Below are 17,762 nucleotides of genomic sequence, written 5' to 3' on the forward strand. Positions count from 1 at the left end.
CATAAACTTGGGCCAGTTATTGTTTACTAGAAGTTGAGTGACAAAATGTATATGACAAAGGACTTCTAAGCAGTATGTGTGAAGAACTCTCAAAACTGAGAGAAGAAAACAACTCAAAAAATGGGCAAAGGATTTGAATGGATACTTCACCAAATAAATATATGGGTGGCAAATAAGCACATTAAAATATGCCCAACATCACTCATCATTAGGGAAATGCAAATTAAAACCACAATGACATACCATTACACACCTTTGAGAATGGTTTGCTAAAGAAATAAAATTGACAATACCAGAGGCTGACAAGGATCAGAGTGATGGACTCACATACATTGTTAGTGGAAATGTAAAATGGCACAGCACCTTTGGAAAAGGGTTTAATATTTTCTTAAAGTAAACTGAACCATGTGATCTACGGTCCCACTCCTAGTGTATAAACCAAGAAAAAGAAAACGGAGGTTTTCACAGAAAAGACTTGCATGTGACTCCTAAGAGCAGCTTTATTCATAATTGCCTCATAGGCCTCAAACTGCCTAAATGTTGTCCTTCAGTTGGTAAATGGATGCACAACCTGTGGCACATCCAAACAATGGACTGTATTAGCAATAAAAAGGGGTGAACTGGTACCGTTTTCTACTCCTGCTAAGTACAACTAGCAGCCCTGAGCATTTGTATTAAACCAGTGGTTCTCAACCTTCTGGCCCTTTAAATACAGTTCCTCATGTTGTGACCCAACCATAAAATTATTTTCGTTGCTACTTCATAATTGTATTGTTGCTACTGTTATGAATCGTCATGTAAATATCTGATATGCAGGATGGTCTTAGGCGACCCCTGTGAAAGGGTCGTTCGACCGCCAAAGGGGTCGCGACCCACAGGTTGAGAACCGCTGTATTAAACAAACCTAAGAGTCTGAAAGGTAGAGAGAAGACAGATGTGCTAGGCAGATCTGGGTTTTCTTTTTGCCTCATCTGTCATGGACCTTGTGCTGGAGAAACCACAGGTGCAAACCAAGAAAAAAGTGATGAGGAAAGGGACCACCGAACAAGACAGAAACTCTTTGATAATAAACACCTTAGTCCAGCCAAACTGGATGAGGTAAATAAACCGGCCCTACTGCCACCTCACCCTGTCAGCAGAGGCCAAGTGGGAGCCTAGACTTGTATCCCCACCTGGTAGTCATGAGGTGCACCTCCCTGCCCCCTGGCCCAGGTGGTATCCAAGAAAGCCAAGTGGGGAACTGGAGTTTTTATTACTCCTCCAGGAGGCAGCAAGGCTGCCTTTGCCGAGTGTCAGTGGTCGTGTGTCCTGGACTTGGACCAGCAGTAAAGAGGCGTCTCTCTGGCTTCCTGCCTGGGTGGTGTCAGGAGAGGCTTAGTGCAGATTCAGGATTGTCATTGAGGTGGAAACAAGGCCACAGTGTCGGTGAGAAACAGTAACAAGGCCTTCCTACCCTCCCAGTCATGGGGGCATCAGTGGAGGACAGTGGGAAGCCAGAACTCCCACATGTGCTCAGCAGTTGTGATCACACACACCCTCCCCTATCTGACAGCAGCAGCAGGGTAGCACCCTTTCCCCCCACTGGTGCTGTGTCGGAGGAGACCTGTTAAAAGAGAAGATTTAAATAAGATTCAACGTCTCCTGATATCCAGATGTCTCGGAGTCAATCCAGAATCACTTGTCATACCAATAGTCAGGAAAAGTTCAACTCGAATAACAAAAGAAATTACTAAGCACCATTACCTAGATGACACTGATGTTAGAATTTTCTGACAAGGATTTGTAAAGCAGCCATCATGAAAATGCTACGATGAGCAATTACAGATATGCTTGAAACAGTGAAAAATTAGAAAAATATAGGAGCTATAAAGATCCAAGCCCGGCTGGTGTGGCTCGGTAGAGCGTCAGCCCATGAACGAAGAGGTCATGGTTCAATTCCCAGTCAGGGTACATCCCTGGCTTTCAGCTTGATGCCTAGTAGTGTGCAGGAGGCAGCCAATCAGTGATTCTCTCTCATCATTGATGTTTCTAGCTCTCTCTCCCTTCCTTTCTCTAAAATCAATAAAAACAATTTTTTTAAAAGAAGAACTAAATGGAACTCTTAGAACTGAAAAATAATAACTGAAATTTTAAAACTTAGTGGATGGACCCAACAGGCGAATGGAAAGACAGGAAAGAGTCAGTGAACTTGAAAACAGAACAGAAGTTTCCCATTCTGCCCGCTGGTGTGGCTTAGTTGGTTCAGCCTCATCCCATGCACCAAGAGGTCGCATGTTCAATTTCCAGTCAGGGCATATGCATGGGTTGCTGGCTCGATCCCCAGTAGGGGGCATGCAGGAGGCAACCGATTGATGTTCTCTTTTATCACTGTTTCTATCTTTCCCTTTCCTTCTCTCAGAATCAATAAAAATCATTTAAAAAAGAAAATGAATTTCCCGTTCTGAGCAACAGAGAGAATTAGACTAGGAAAATTAACAGCCTTTAAGACCTGTGGGACTATAATAAAAGATCTAACATGTTCCATGGGAATCCAGGAAGGAGATGAGAAAGGGGTTGGGGCTGAAAAAGTATTTGAATAAGTAATGGCTGAAAATTCTCCTAATTTCGCAAAAGATATAAACCTACAGATTCAAAATGATCAGTGGACCTCAAACAGGATAAATCCAGGGAAATCCATACTAAGACACATATAGTCTAATTTTTGAAAATGGAAGACACAAAAAAGAAAATCTGAAGACAACTAGAAATAACTTAACCTACAGCAATTTTGCATAATAGCAAATTTCTCATCTGAAATCTTGGAGGTCAGAAGGAAATGGCACATTTTTCAAGAGCTGAAAGAAAAGAACTCTCAACATAGATTTCTATATCCAGTGAAAATTTCCTTCAAGAATGAAGGGGGGAATTAGAGACTTTGTCACAGTAAACCTACTCTAAAATAATGGCTAAAGGAAGTTCTCTAAACAGTAATCCTGGAATATCAGGAAGGAAAAAAGAATAATAGAGTAAAAATAGGGGTAAACCTACTAGACTTTCCTTTTGAGTTTTCTAAGTTATGTTTGATGATTAAAGCAAGAATTAAAACATTGATTTGACTTTTAGTGTGTATATACAAAATATTTAAGACAATTTTAAACAGGGGAGATTAAAGGGGTGTAAAGGGAGGTCAGGTTTCTGCATTTCATTTGAACTAGTACAGCCACTCTGGAAAATACCTTGGAAGTTTCTCACAACCCAGCAGTTACACTCCTGAGAATTTAGCACAGAGAAATGACAACTTCTGTCCATGTAAAAACCTGCACACAAAAATTCCTCACATGACAAAGGAAAATTTGTTATAACCAAAAACTGGAAACAACCAGGATGACCTACAGGAGGTGAATAGTTAAACTAGTACATCCACACTGGAATACTACTCAGGATTAAAAAGAAACCAACTATTGATACGTGCAGCAAACTTGGATGACTCTCCAGGGCATTATGCTGAGTGGAAAAAAAATTTAAAAAAGGCCTCAAAAGTGCTTATTCTGTATGATTCTATTTGTGTAACATTCTAAAAATGACAGATTCATAGTGATGGGGAACAGCTTAGTCGTTACTGCAGTTAGGGAAGGTAATGGGGAGAGACGTGGGCATGAATAAAAGGAATAGCAGGAGGCAGATCTTTGTGGCACTGTAGCAGTTCTCTGTCTTGGTGGTGGTTACACAGATCTGCACATATGATAAAATACCATAGAACTACACAACATTGTACCAGTGTTAATATCCAGGTTTTGGCTTAAGCTATACTTATATAAGATTGGGTGAAATTGAGCCAAAGTGTACCCAAGTCCTGTCTGAATTATCTTTGTAACTTCTGTGAATAAATTTTCAAAACAGATTTTTTTTTTTTAAGTAATGAATGTGTATTTCGCCATACGCAAAAGGCTCCATACATACTGCTTCATCCCATTTATGTTGACATGCAGGGAAAGGCAAACTGTGGGGCAGAGAATGTATCAGTGGTTGTCTAGGATTAGGGGATGGAGATTGGCCACAAAGGGGGAGCAAGAGGGAATTTGGAGGGGACAATGGAATAGTTCTGTGTCTGGGTGTGATGGTAGTTATTCAATTCAATGCATTTGTCAAAACTAAATGAGTGAAGTTTACTATTTTAAAATTTAAAAACCAAAAAGGAAACTATAGTAGTCAAATACATTTTCTAAGAGTTTACCTTTTGATGACTGATAATTTTCCAGAAATATCTAAGAAATATGTGTATTTTCTTTTCCCACAGGTGATATGAGTGAAGAAGACATGCTTCAGGCAGCTGTGACCATGTCTTTAGAAACTGTTAGAAATAATTTCATAACCGAAGAAAAAAAATAATACCTTTTACAAGTCTCTAAAATAGTCATACTTTCCAACATTGTCCTGTGTGATTAAAGCATAGGGTCTATTTAGTAATGTGTCAAAGAGAACGAGGTTCAACAGAGGAGATAAGACTTTTAGGTGGTCTGCAAACAAAAAGATGAGAAAGTAGAAAAATGCATCAGTTGTAGGACTAAGTCATAATCCCTCGAATACTAGCCAAAGAGGCATCCAGCAGTTAAAGAAATTAACAATAGTTTTCTCAATGTTCCTTTTTCATTTTTGAGTGTGCAATATCTAATGTGTCTAAAATTAGGGCATTTTTCTTGACTCTTATTGCAGACCAACTAATAAGCTCTTGCCACAGAACTTTTCCCATATATTTTGTTTTCTTTTCCTCCCTTCTGTGTAGGTAATTGGCTCGCTTTCATCACTTAACACAGTAGTTGCTTCTATGTCTCGTTAACCAAATGAACCTTTTAGGACAGTGTCTCTTCTCTATGTTGATAATAGGAACGGTTCCAGAGGATAAGTGTTCTCCCTCCACCTACGTATGGTGCACTTGGATGTTTCCTCATGTTATTGTCTCTGGTCACAATTTATCTGTTACCTGGTTTTTATTATTTTTCTACAACTCTTAAAAGATGGTAATTTTTCTTGAGGTTTTTCTTTTTAAGCCCTCCAAGGTGGGATCATTATGTCACGATTCTGGTGCATTCCTAAACTCGCAAGTCAGCTCTGCACAAGTATTTAAGAATAAATGAGCATTTCTGAAACGTGTGAGCACATCCTTTCCCAGATGCTTCATGAATGTCTTCTCAGTGTGTTGGAACTTTGCAGCTGTGTCGTAACCCTCCCTCCAGCACGTTTGTTTTCCTCTTTTCCCGGTGAGAAAAGCAGAAACGCGGTATGCAAGCAAGATTCCTTCTGGTGTAAGACAACATCTAATACCCACCATGAATGTATGTTAGACAAAATTTGGCCTTCAATTTTAGTAGCAGAGCCAATTTATTTTTTTTCTCTTGTGATGGAGCTGTCTGTTCTGTTTACAGCTGGGTCATGGAATGTAGATAGATGTCAGCTTCTGCTGTACATCTTCTAATAGGTATAGCTTGCCAGAGATGATGGCCTGGAACATGAAAATAATTTACTCATAAAATATATTAAAATTTATACTGTGACTTAACACTTGGTTGTTTAAAATAGCTTAAGAATTATAGAAGTCTCATAGAACTGAATGGGTCTGTAAATAAGAAAGTCTTTAGTTTTGATAAGCATTCTTTGGGATGACCAGAGAGTTTCTTGCTAGGTCAATACAATGGTATGATTTAGGTGAAAATTAACTAGGTCTCTTTGAAATGGGTGTTTTAGATTCTGTCATCTACTCTGCATCCCTCATCCTCCATCCCCTTTGAAGCCCTTTTGAATGTCAAATTGTTTATAAGCTGAAATGTAAGAAGACATTGCAGCCGATGACGTAGAAAAATAAAATATGGTGCGTTGCCATATTGGTGTGTGGCTGCACACATTTTATCAGGGAAATTTTTTTTTATCTAGGATTTATTGCTAAGTGAAAAGAGATGAGAAAATGCATTTTATTTATAATTATGATAAAGCTTTTTCTTGGAAAAAGACAGATTTTTTTAGTCATTATTTTGTGCCAAATGAAGTCTTCTGAAGTTTCCCTTACATAAAATTAGAATTTTGCTTTAAAATCTAGTTTTCTTTTGACAATTGAGAATGTTTCAGAAGAATTATAAAACTTTAGAACTGCAAGTGATGTTAGAGTTTAGTACTACTCTCTCAAGACTCGCAAATCAAAATATGTATTTGGCCTTTATTTTTTCCCCTTGAAAATTTACTTTAAAACTCTTCATTCACTTGAATTGATGAGCTACTTAATATAAAAATGAGAGGACGAATACACATAAGTTTTAACCTAGAGTTTATAAAGTTTTTATATTACATACCTTTGTCAAAGCCTTTAGGAAAATATAGCATGTCGACCTTCATTTGCCAGGGGTTTTTTAAAAAGCAAAGCTGAGCACACACTGGATACATTTCAATGTGTTTATTTAGTTTGTTGTGACATTGTTATATTTGGCAGGCAGATCCAAAATCACCAGTAAAGTGCCATCTTGTTTGGACTAGGTTAAGTCTAATTGAACATTTAAATTCCATTGATTGGCCTGTATGAAAAGATGCCAGTGCTCATAACCACAGTATCAGAAAATGTAAAAGTTACAAAAAGCTACAGATCACACATCAGGAACTGCTGTTTACTATAAACAACCTAGAAGAAAGGAACAATAAAATTCACAACTGTCCTGCTAACAACTTTATATTAAGATTTCCATTCTGTTTCACCAATTGGGAACACCTTAATGTTTAATATTTAAACTATTGGTATCATTTTTCTAATGTATAGTTTGTATTACTAGGATAAAATACATACAGTGGCAAAGCTAGTGTTAGAAGTAAAGTTTAAACAAGCTTTGGAAATGCCACTTTCATATTTTGAGATGTCAGATTTAATAAATAGTTATTTATGTTTTAAATTTTGGAATAGTTAACCTCTGATCTAAAACCATCAATTTACATTTTTACAGAAATTAACTTACAAATATTTCAGTACTGTAAATTGTTTGAAGTGATTGCAGTAGGTAAACTATATTTCACTCAGCTCTAAGATCTTGGCCAAATAATTTACAATTCACAGAATATTTAAGAAGGTGCTTTTTTTTCTTTAAAACTTTATTTTTCTTAATTATGACTTTATTCATGCCAAAGTTAATGAGGAAAAAAACCTCAAAACTAGTTGAGACTCATATGCAAAATTACCCATAGTCTACATTGTTTCACATACTAGTAAGTTCAATAAAGTAAATTTTATTCTAGTCAGAGCCTAAATCACATTTTTAATGTCTGCTTGTTTGATACTATATTTAATAGTATCATGCTAGTGCCAAGATTTACTAAATGTCTTAAAATTGGCCCATTGGACCTGTCCAAATTAAAAAAAAGAATTGACTCAGTACATACACAAAATATAATAATTGAAATATCTTCAGTTGAAAAATCTTGATGTGTTAAATTCTGAGGAAGATTCAATAATTAATATTGATGGCTTCCTACTAAAAACTTGACCTGCAATTAGAGAGGCCTATGACCACTACTTTCAAAGTGAATTGTTACATCAGGGCCTCACAAGTATGGACATGTGTGTGATCTTAATTAAGAAAAAACATTGGATCAACTAATCTCAGTAGTGTAGATAATTTTTCTTGTTTTTTTTTTTTTTTTTTTAAATCCTCACCTGAGGACTTTAGAGAGGAAGGAAGAGAGAGACAGACACCTTTTGGTTGCCCGCTGTATGCCCCCTGAATGAGGATCAAACCCGCATCCCAGGCACTTGCCCTAACTAGGATCACACTGGCAACCTTCCAGTGTATGGAGTGATGCTCGACCAACTGAGCCACACCAGCCGAGCTAATATTTTCAAATGAAAACTTTCCTTCATTCCTGGTCCCTTTATAACCAGTATCTTTTGCTAAAGAAGTGAACTGGCTTGTATCTTTTAGAGCCTTACACATAACAGAAATATTTTTTGTTCCATTCTGCTTTCATGAACAAAAAGATTATTGACGTAGTTGGTTAATTCCTGAATTTTGATTTTTTTAAATTTGAAGGAAATCTTTGCTGTTTTTATTTTCACCCAAACTGAGCTGGCATTTTAAGAAGTAATACTAGTAGCATACTTCTAAATTCACAGCAGTTGGCATGCTAAATTAATAATGAATCAAGGAGTGGGAAACGATAGTGAAGTGTATGTGGAAATTCCTGACTTATTGAGGAAGCACGTCAGTTTTCTCTGGCATAGTTCAAAAGTGAATGTTTCTGGGAATGTTTTTAATGCTTTTTTTTTTTTAAAGAGGCAAATGTACATTTGAATGTGGTTATCTACTTTCTACAACACTGGATTACTAGAAATAATTTTTTAAAAATCAGTCTTCTATATAAATAAACTATTTGAAATTCAACTACAAAAACATCTGAAATAAAAAGCATTGTCTTGGCCATGACACAAGTGCACTGTGACGGTGCCATTTGCTCAGGACTCAACTCTGCAGCCCTTGTCTGTGCACCCGTCTGAGTCTTTCGCCGTTAGTACACACACAGGCCTTCCTGTCTGGTCCTTAGAAAAGCCGGGCTTCCAAATCACTGTTGAACACAGGATTCTATTGTTAATGTGGATGTTCTATAAGTTGTATTTTAAATATCACAGATTATTAAATAAAGGTAATGTTTGCTTTTTTATTTCCGTTTTTATGTGTGTTTATTGTTAATTCGTAGCCTTGCCATTCAAAGTTTGGTGGGAGGACCAGCAATGTCTGCACCACCCCGAGAACTTCATAAATGCAGTTTCAGGCCCCACTCCGACCAACTGAGAGCCTGTTTTTAACAGGATCCCCGGGGGTTTCCAGTGCAGAGTGAGGTTGGAGAAGCATTTAATGGACTATGGTGGTGAATATAGCAGGCCTGGGCGCCCACTGACACTGTTCCAGCTAACTGCTGCCAAAGGGCCCGTTATTACTAGAGCCTCAGATCTTTTCTCAGAAGCTAAGAATCCCACATTTTTATTTGAAATTAAGTTTTGAATGCTGGCTCAATTATTTTTAACTCGGGGCTAAACCACATGATAATTTTTAAGAGTGCTGGTTTTCCCTTATTTTATCCAACTCTGGACGCTAGAATCTAACTGTAATAATTGAACTCTACCAGGACTAATAGAATCCTCAAATTATGAGGGTTATATATCCATTTTAGCCTTAATCGGGGTTGGGCACAAACTTTGAAAAAATTTTTCAAATAGATTATATGATCTTTTTAACTTAATAGCTTGGTGCTTAGAAGGACCAATTCATTGAATTTGGATGCCACCAAATGAGTGATCTCATCAACACTCACCCGTAGGCCTTGTGAATGGAATGCCTATCAAAAAGTTGATTGGAATGCCTATTTCATGTTTTCTTTTTGTAAAAAATATATTTTTATTGATTTCAGAGAGTCGGGGATAGAGAGAAATATCAATGATGAGAATCACTGATTGGCTGCCTCCTGCACACCTCACACTGGGGATCGAGTCCGAAACCAGGTATGTGACCTGACCGGGAATCAAACCATGATCTCCTAGTTCATAGGTTGATGCTCAACCACCGGGCCACGCTGGCTGGGCCCTATTTCATGTTTTCTAAAAACATTATCTTTGCCGAAACCGGTTTGGCTCAGTGGATGGAGCGTCGGCCTGCGGACTAAAAGGTCCCAGGTTCAATTCCGGTCAAGGGCATGTACCTGGGTTGCAGGCACATCCCCAGTGGGAGATGTGCAGGAGGCAGCTGATCGATGTTTCTCTCCCATCGATGTTTCTAACTATCTCTCTCCCTTCCTCTCTGTAAAAAATCAATAAAATATATTAAAAATAAATAAATAAATAAATAAATAACATTATCTTTTATTAAAAGGAATTTTGGGGTTATCCTTACCCTAAAAATTTGCATGTTTAGGGCCCTTTTAACCATTTCTTAAAAAAATTTATCTTTATTGTTGGGAGTATCACAGGTGTCCCCCACTTCTCCCCCATCTTTTAACTATTTTGTATGGATATCACCAAATGTTCAAAATTCATGGGTCCAGATGACTTCTTTAGCCTGTCCTTTTGATATTCCCCCTTTACCCACTATAGTCCCACTTCAGTCCTAGCAGAGGGCTGAGGAAGCTAGCAGCGGTACAGATCTTCAGATAAACCCAGGCCTTTCCCACCTGCAGGCACTCTGTAACACTCTGTCTCCTTTCCTTTGCACCTTTTGAGTCCTTGCTCCTATAGTTCACTTGCCATCTCCTGCTTGAAGGACGCTTCCAGCTGGACTATCACTTCTTGCTGTGCTCTCTTCTCTCCCAAGATTGTTCCAGTGCTCCCGGGTCTGGAACCCCAGCCACCCTTTGCCTCATGGGCTGCTAGAGGGAAATGATTCCTATGTCATTCATTCAAAATATTTGAGCGCTTGTCTGTGCCAGGTAGGGTTTTGGAAGCTTAGAAACAGCCATGAATAAGAGTCTGCTCTCATGGGCTTGTAGTCTGGCTGATAGAGGGAACATTTAAATTAATAAGCTTGCCCTAACCGGTTTGGCTCAGTGGATAGAGCATCAGCCTGCAGACTCACGGTCCCAGGTTCGATTCCGGTCCAGGGCATGTACCTTGGTTGCAGGCACATCCCCAGTAGGGAGTGTGCAGGAGGCAGCTGATCGATGTTTCTAACTCTCTATCCCTCTCCCTCCTCTCTGTAAAAAATCAATAAAATATATATTAAAAGAAATAATGAGCTTGACTTTATAACATGTGAAGAACTGTGCTTTTCTGTAAGATAGGAAGGCAAACAGGATGATATGACAGAGTGTGACTGGGAAGGAGGACTGCCTCCGAGTGGGTTCCAGAAAAGCCTCTTGGAGGTGACATTCAGACAGACACCCGAAAATGAGGAGGCAGCCATGCAAAGGCGTGGAGCCACCAGCCCCGTCTGGGAACAGCAAGCATGGTGGCCCCGACATGAGGGCTGGCGGCTGCTCCTGACCAACAGAGAAGGCTGCAGAAGCCAGTAGGTAGTGGACAGGAGATAAAATTGGGATGTAGGCAAAACTTTACCATGTAAGGTTTCGTAAATAAAGGTGAGTATGTATTCTATTTATATTTTATTACACCAGGCCCTCTGCCTCCACTTTCTAGAATATTCCCGAGCCTTTATTTTTTAAAAAAAATCATTTAAGAGGCTCATCAACTACATCCACCAAAGAGCATGCCAGTGTTCAACGTAACCCAAAAAACTGGCTGAATGTTTAACACTAAAGATATTGTTTAACCAATTTCAGATTATAATTTTAGTCAAGACTCCCACTACCCGCTTGTGCATTGTGTTTTTCTTCCTGTTAATTTTATGCCATTATTTTCATCACTATCAGACGACTATAGTTCAGGTTTAAAACCTTAGTATCATATTGAGTTGTTCATTCACATTATCAACGATAGTGGCTAATATCAGAATCTCTCCCATTCATACCCTTTTTGTCTTTCTCAGCCAGTTCTGGTCCAGGATATCGTATCATGTGCAGTAACATCTTAGCTGTTCACTTCGCCTTCAGCCTCTGTTTTTTCCTTTTTAAAAATTGATTTCAGAGAGGAAGGTGAGAAAGAGAGAGACAGAAACATCAATGAGAGAATCATCAACTGGCTGCCTGCCTCCCGCATGCCCCCTACTTGGGGGATCGCTGAAACCTGGGCATGTGCCCTGACTGAGAATTGAACCCAACCTCCTCGTTCATGGGTCGAGGCTCAACCACTGAACCACGTGGGAGGGGCCAGCTTCTCTGATTTTGAGTCCAGCCTTCCCAAAGCTGCTTAGCCCCATCACTCCAACGACCTTTAAGTGAATCTCCATTACTGCCAACATGTTATTACAGGTTTAATATCCGTAAACACTGGAAAGGATGATGCCAAATTAGTATTTGCTGAAATGATTGTATGCTTAGACAACCCAAGGAAACTAACTGAAACGCTACTGAGCTAAGAAGGGAGGTCATTTTACAATGAGAAACCGATGCACGAAGTAGCCTTACTCAAGGTCATGCAAGCTAACGAGTGAGACCCAGGCAGTCAGCCGCAGGGTCTGCACCTCTAACCTGTGGGCAAATGTTTAACAAACACTTCCTGAACGAGATGCAAGTGTTCCTTTTAAACCATCCCGATTTCAGGGAGAGCTTGCCTGGTGCCCTCAGATTCCCACGAGTGGAGGCATCGCCGTGTTCAATCCACAAATAGTGCTATTTGTAGCCCCTCTTTTTGTGTTTTTTTTTTTTTTTTTTACAGAGAGGAATAGAGAGTTAGAAACATCGATGAGAGAGAAACATCGATCAGCTGCCTCCTGCACATCTCCCACTGGGGATGTGCCCGCAACCCAGGTACATGCCCTTGACCAGAATCGAACCTGAGACCCTTCAGTCCGCAGGCCGACGCTCTACCCACTGAGCCAAACCGGTTCGGACTGTAGCTCCCTGCCCCCTCCCCCCCCCCCAGGCTGTTAACAATGGACACAGTAACCGGTGATAAGCTGTGTGAAGCCTCTTCCCGCGGTGGAGCGACCCCGCCAGTCTCCTCGCACCACTGCCTTCGCGGGTGTCAGAATCAAAACACTCAGGTTCCACCAACACTGAGCCCACGGGGTTCCGGGCCACGTCGGCTTCGGGGCGCACCCAGCGAGGGCGGGCTCCGCCTGACACACACACACACACACACACACACACACTCACACACCCCCCCACACCCCCACCCCCGAGACACACACACACACACACACACACACACACTCTCACTGGGTCTTCCGCGGCCTGACACACACACACACACACACTCACACACACACACCACACACACACACACACACACACACCCCACACACCCCCACCCCCGAGACACACACACACACACACACACTCTCGCTGGGTCTTCCGCGGCCTGACACACACACACACACACACACACACACACCACACACACACACACACACACACACACCACACACACACACACACACACACCCGCCCCCCCACCCCCCCGCTGGCCCTGCCGGCGCGCGACCTGGAGCGCGACCTGGCGCTCAGCCGGGGGCAGCGGCCCCAGCCGATCTCGCTGGGTCTTCCGCGATCCCACGCTGCCTTGCGCAAGGACACGTCCGCCGGCTCCGCAGGGCCCTTCTAGGCCGCCGCGGCGCCTCTCTATGGTCCGTTGCCGCGTTGGGAGTGGATGTCATGGCGGCCAGCGTCGAGTTGGCAGGAGTTGCTCACAGAACTGGGGCGAGTCACTGAAGCAGAGGAAGAGGCGGCCCAGCTGGACGGCGGGAAGTCGCGGGGATGAGCCGAGGCCCCGCGGGGGTGACCGTGTGACCGGAGGCGGGCCCCCGGGAAAGGCCCAGGCCGGGCCCCCGCGTTTCTATGCGGAACGGGACTTTGGTGGGAGCCCCCGAAGCCCGCGTTGCCTAGGAACCCCGCCCGGTGTCATCGCGTCCTGAGGGTGATTTTGGAGCGAAGGCAGCCGCTCGAGGACGTTCGGCGGCGGGGGTCGTCGGACGGCGCTGGACGCGCTTTCCCGGAGCGGATCGGATCGGATCGGGTGGTTCTCTAACCCGCGGCGATGTCGTCCTGGTTGGGGGGCCTCGGCTCCGGCTTGGGCCAGTCGCTGGGTCAAGTCGGGGGCAGCCTGGCTTCCCTCACGGGCCAGATTTCAAACTTTACGAAGGACATGCTGATGGAGGGCGCGGAGGAAGTGGAAGGTACCAGCTGGGGCGAGGGGGAGGGCCTTCTGGGCCCCGGGAGCTTGCGTTCGGACCCCACCTCCCTCTGTCCGGGGACGCGGACGGGTCGCCGGGGAGGTCACCCCGCCCCGCCGCGCTCGGCGCTCCCTTCGCCTCCTCCGACCCGGGTTTCCCGGAGGAAAGGCCGCTGGCGTCCGCGGGGAGGTCGGGTTCTCCGCCCCGTGAATGTCGGGATTCCTCCGGGCGGAGCGGCGCTGCTCCCGCGTGGAGTAGTTTTATTTTTGTTTGGTTCGTTCACGCCCACCGCTCGCTTTGTCCTGAACTTGGGGGCGGAACCGATTTTGGATACTTTTCCTTGATCTGACGGTTTTTCAAAAAAAATGATGTGTGTATGACACACAGTCACTTTTATTCCCTTTGGTTTATGTAACAATGGCAGTCACTCATGCAGTGCTTAGTATCGCTCACCCTGTCCGGTTTGAATATATTGTTAGTGAAAGCACAGCTATGTTTTTCCCGTTCGTTATTTTATATATTTTTTATGTGTTTTTCGGCCCGATCGCCCGGTGGAACAAGGGAGAGAGTTTGTTCTTGGGGGGTATCCTTAGCCACCTTCGCTTGTTTTTTAAGTCCTCGTTTTGGTTTAACTGATAACAGCGACTCAGAGTTGCGTGTTGTTCGATGGTTACTTACTATTTTGATTTCTTGATACTTCTTTCAACAGGTAGCATCTAGATCAGAAGAGTCCTTTTTTTTTTTTTTTTAGGACCGTTCTAAATGGGTTTATTAAAAAGAGTATTTGCAGAGGTGTGGAGAGGGTGGAGAGCAGCCACCTGGCACGGGGAAGAGGTGTCACCGCCCCCACGAGGGGCGGGCTCAGAAGGGCTCTGGAATCCTGACCTGGGTCTGCCTCCGGGCCTAGGACGGGAACAGTTCCTTTGACAGCTTTGTTTTTTGTGCATTAGTACACTTAGCATTCTGGGTTGATTTCTAAAATCCTGTTTGGACTGAGCCTTCGTGTTTATTTGGCCGAAGGAAAGTGAGTTTGACAAAAAGACAGTACTTAAATTTAGAATTTCTGTGCGTGCGTTTAGAGGGGAGGAAAATTGGTGCGCTCCCTAAATCCATTTTACTGCTTGGGGTATCCCTGGGGTGGGGCCGGTTGGGAATGGGGGGGGAAAGGATTCTTCCTGTGTTGGGGAAGGAAAGGGTCACGGAGGTCAGTCAGAAGCGGGGAAGGGCCCCTGACGCTGGGAGGGACTGATCTCTCCTTGTACACTACACAGGGGAAAACAGCTGGCCATTTCTTTGACCCTAAACCAGAAAATATGCGTACCCCCAATCTGGATGCCCTGCAGGCTTAAGGTGGAATTGATTTTGCTCTTCCCACCAAACGTGTTCCTATAGTCTCAGTCTTACTGGTTTCACCATCCACCTGTCTCCTAGAATAGAAATGTTCGTCATCTTTGCTTTGCCTCTTTTTCATCTTCCAGTTGGTCACTAATCTTGGTCATCCTGTGCCAGAATTGTTACTTTTATCTGCCCTTCCCTTAATTACTCCTATTTCTTTAGTTCATACCCCATTATCTTTCCCACCTGTCATCCATTTCTCCCTGTTCCACTCCGTTTTCTCTTGAGTTGCCAGTTATTCTTCTAAAACAAATGTGCTTTTAAAATCTCTTGACCCTGACTTCCTTGATAAAATCCAAACCTCTTAATTTTGGGAGACCAGAAAACTATCTTATCTGGGTTCAACCTACCTTTTCCAGTCTTACCTCTTGTTCCCTCTCCCTCTCTTCCAATTGCCAAACATAATGCCCATTCACATACACATATGTGCTTGCATCCAGAGCGATGCCACATGGAACTTTGTGTACCTACACAACTTCAAGCCTCTGCATGGGAAGTCCTTCCTTTTCTGCTTCCTCCTCTGTCCTCCTTTGCCTGGGAGACAATTTTTCCTGTGTGACCCCGCTCACATGTCAGGGGCTTGGTGGAACCGTTCTCACTCCATGGCAGGTTAGATTGATTGCAGGCGATCTGTGTTCTAGCAGAACTTTGTGGGTCTCTGACCGCACTCACCATGTTATCATTTATCTCTTCCCTTGGTGCCCAGGGTGAGGACTGTATTTTATTTTTCCTTATGTGGCATCTTCCCTGGTACATAGTGGATGCTCAGTAAAAATTTTGCTCAGTGATTAAAAATCTTCAAAGTTGCTTAGTGCTTTTGTTTTCCTTTGTATTAAAATAGGACTTGCTTAACACCTAATTACTGGTTTTATAAATCATTTAAAAATCAGGTCAGAGTCCAGTTCATTGATTCATGCAACAAGTATTTATTGAGTGTGTATCCTGTGTCAGCGGTGAACAAGATAATAGTTCTCAAATAGTACTGTTGGTACAGCTTGAAAATCATCCATGTCCACAATATCAGAAAGTTGCTATTCTACCAAGCAAACACTATACTGATTTATTCAAGGTTAGGAGCTTGGGATATTAAGTCAAACATGGGTTAAAATTCTCCTTCCATATGTGGGCTCTTTGGCAAATTATTAAGTACTCAATCTCTAAAAGGCAGAGTTTCCTTATCTGTTAAATAGGGATAATCATATCTATCATGAGGTTGGGAGGATTAACTGATGTCATGAGTATAAAACTCTTAGCACTGTGCCTAGAGAATAGTAAGCATTACTAAATGGTAGCTATTGTTTTTGTTTTCCCTCTGTGAGGAATAATTTTTTGTCTGTATTACATCTCCCCTTTATTCTTAAAAAGGCCAAGATTTTTTTGGGGGGGGGGGGGTGGCGAAGGGAGATGTAACTTCGTTTTATCCCTCTTTGAAACAATTGCTGGTCTATAATTACCTTCCTAAACACATTAGATTATAATTTGTTCTCTTCTGACTAGCAATTAGACAGTCCTGTCAGAGTTTTAAACAAGATGTATAAACAACCACAGAAGCAACTGCACCTGGTGATTTTCAAAACAAGAAGAGTGGGTTTGTCACTTTTATTGTACACCACTTGTATTTTCTTCCAATTTAAACTGTAATTCAGAGAACTTATTTTTATAGTATTAAAGTGCTATGAGTAATGAAAAATACTAGTACTTAGGAAAAAAACCTAACTGTGCATAATAATTTTCTGGTCGCATGAATGGTGCTTTGCCACTACTGGCCTCTGATTCTTTTCTTACTGGTATATGAAAGTGTGTGAACCTAGACTAAGCTATTCCTATTAGACAAAATTTTTTTAAAATTTATTTCAGAGAGAGGAAGGGAGAGGGAGATAGAGATAGAAACATCAATGAAGAGAGAGAATCATCAATCAGTTGCCTCCTGCAAGCCCCCTACTGGGGATCAAGCCCATAACCCAGTCCTGTGCCCTGACAGGGTTCCAACCAAGGATCAAGGCTCAACCACTGAGCAACACTAGCTTGGCTGAGCTATTCCTATTGTAAATAAATTGTGTCTATGTTATTTGAAATAAGTGTTCTTGTAGCATATTTTCATTCTTTGTTTCTAGGTCATTAATTATTTAATAGTAGTGGGAGCAGAAGTTAGAAATAAGGCCTTAAAACCCAGGTGCAAAAATTTCATCTAAACACAAAGAGATTTCATTTGTAAAACTTAATTTTCCAAACTTTAATGAACACTTCCAAGGAATAAAGGAGGATATCCTAGGGTGTATAAGATAGGCAAAAGGAATGACTTCTCTGACAGTAAAGAACACTTGTAGCAGTAGGAAGTAGTGATAAGATCAAGTAATATTTATCTTCTGAATAGATTCTAGGATCAGCATACCATTCTGTTTAAAGCTCAGTGCTGTATATTTCCCTTACAATGCCTGTTTATTAGTTTATATGGTGTTGATCGTATATTCAGTATGTGCTGTTTCTTTTATAACAGAATTACCTAATTCTAGGACAAAGGAAATTGAAGCCATTCATGCAATCTTAAGATCAGAGGTAAGGAAAATTAAAGACTACTTGTTGAACTTAGATTTTTCTTTTTCAAAGTCATGAAAGCTATTCATGCTTTATTTTGGCCCTCTC

General features: G+C 41.9%; 2 protein-coding genes across 4 annotated transcripts in view; both read left to right on the forward strand.

The window, feature by feature from the left end:
• LOC139009405 (ataxin-3) overlaps window positions 1-8,667 on the forward strand; it is a 32,953-nt gene extending 24,286 nt beyond the window's left edge. For all 3 annotated transcript variants that reach the window (XM_070413707.1, XM_070413717.1, XM_070413732.1), the window contains one exon: window positions 4,277-8,667. In XM_070413707.1, the coding sequence (XP_070269808.1) occupies window positions 4,277-4,368 (92 nt within the window). In that variant the 3' untranslated portion in view covers window positions 4,369-8,667. The remainder of the gene's footprint in view (window positions 1-4,276) is intronic.
• A 4,530-nt stretch (window positions 8,668-13,197) lies between these two features.
• The window catches only part of LOC139009421 (thyroid receptor-interacting protein 11), a 74,543-nt gene continuing 69,978 nt past the window's right edge, over window positions 13,198-17,762 (forward strand). Inside the window, exons 1-2 of the mRNA XM_070413741.1 lie at window positions 13,198-13,727; window positions 17,617-17,675. Coding sequence (XP_070269842.1) covers window positions 13,589-13,727; window positions 17,617-17,675 — 198 coding nt within the window. The 5' untranslated portion in view covers window positions 13,198-13,588. The remainder of the gene's footprint in view (window positions 13,728-17,616; window positions 17,676-17,762) is intronic.

Source organism: Myotis yumanensis, unplaced genomic scaffold (genome assembly GCF_028538775.1).
Source record: "Myotis yumanensis isolate MYYU_CA2020_CCGP unplaced genomic scaffold, mMyoYum1.0.hap1 SCAF_1, whole genome shotgun sequence".
Classification (NCBI taxonomy): domain Eukaryota; kingdom Metazoa; phylum Chordata; class Mammalia; order Chiroptera; family Vespertilionidae; genus Myotis; species Myotis yumanensis.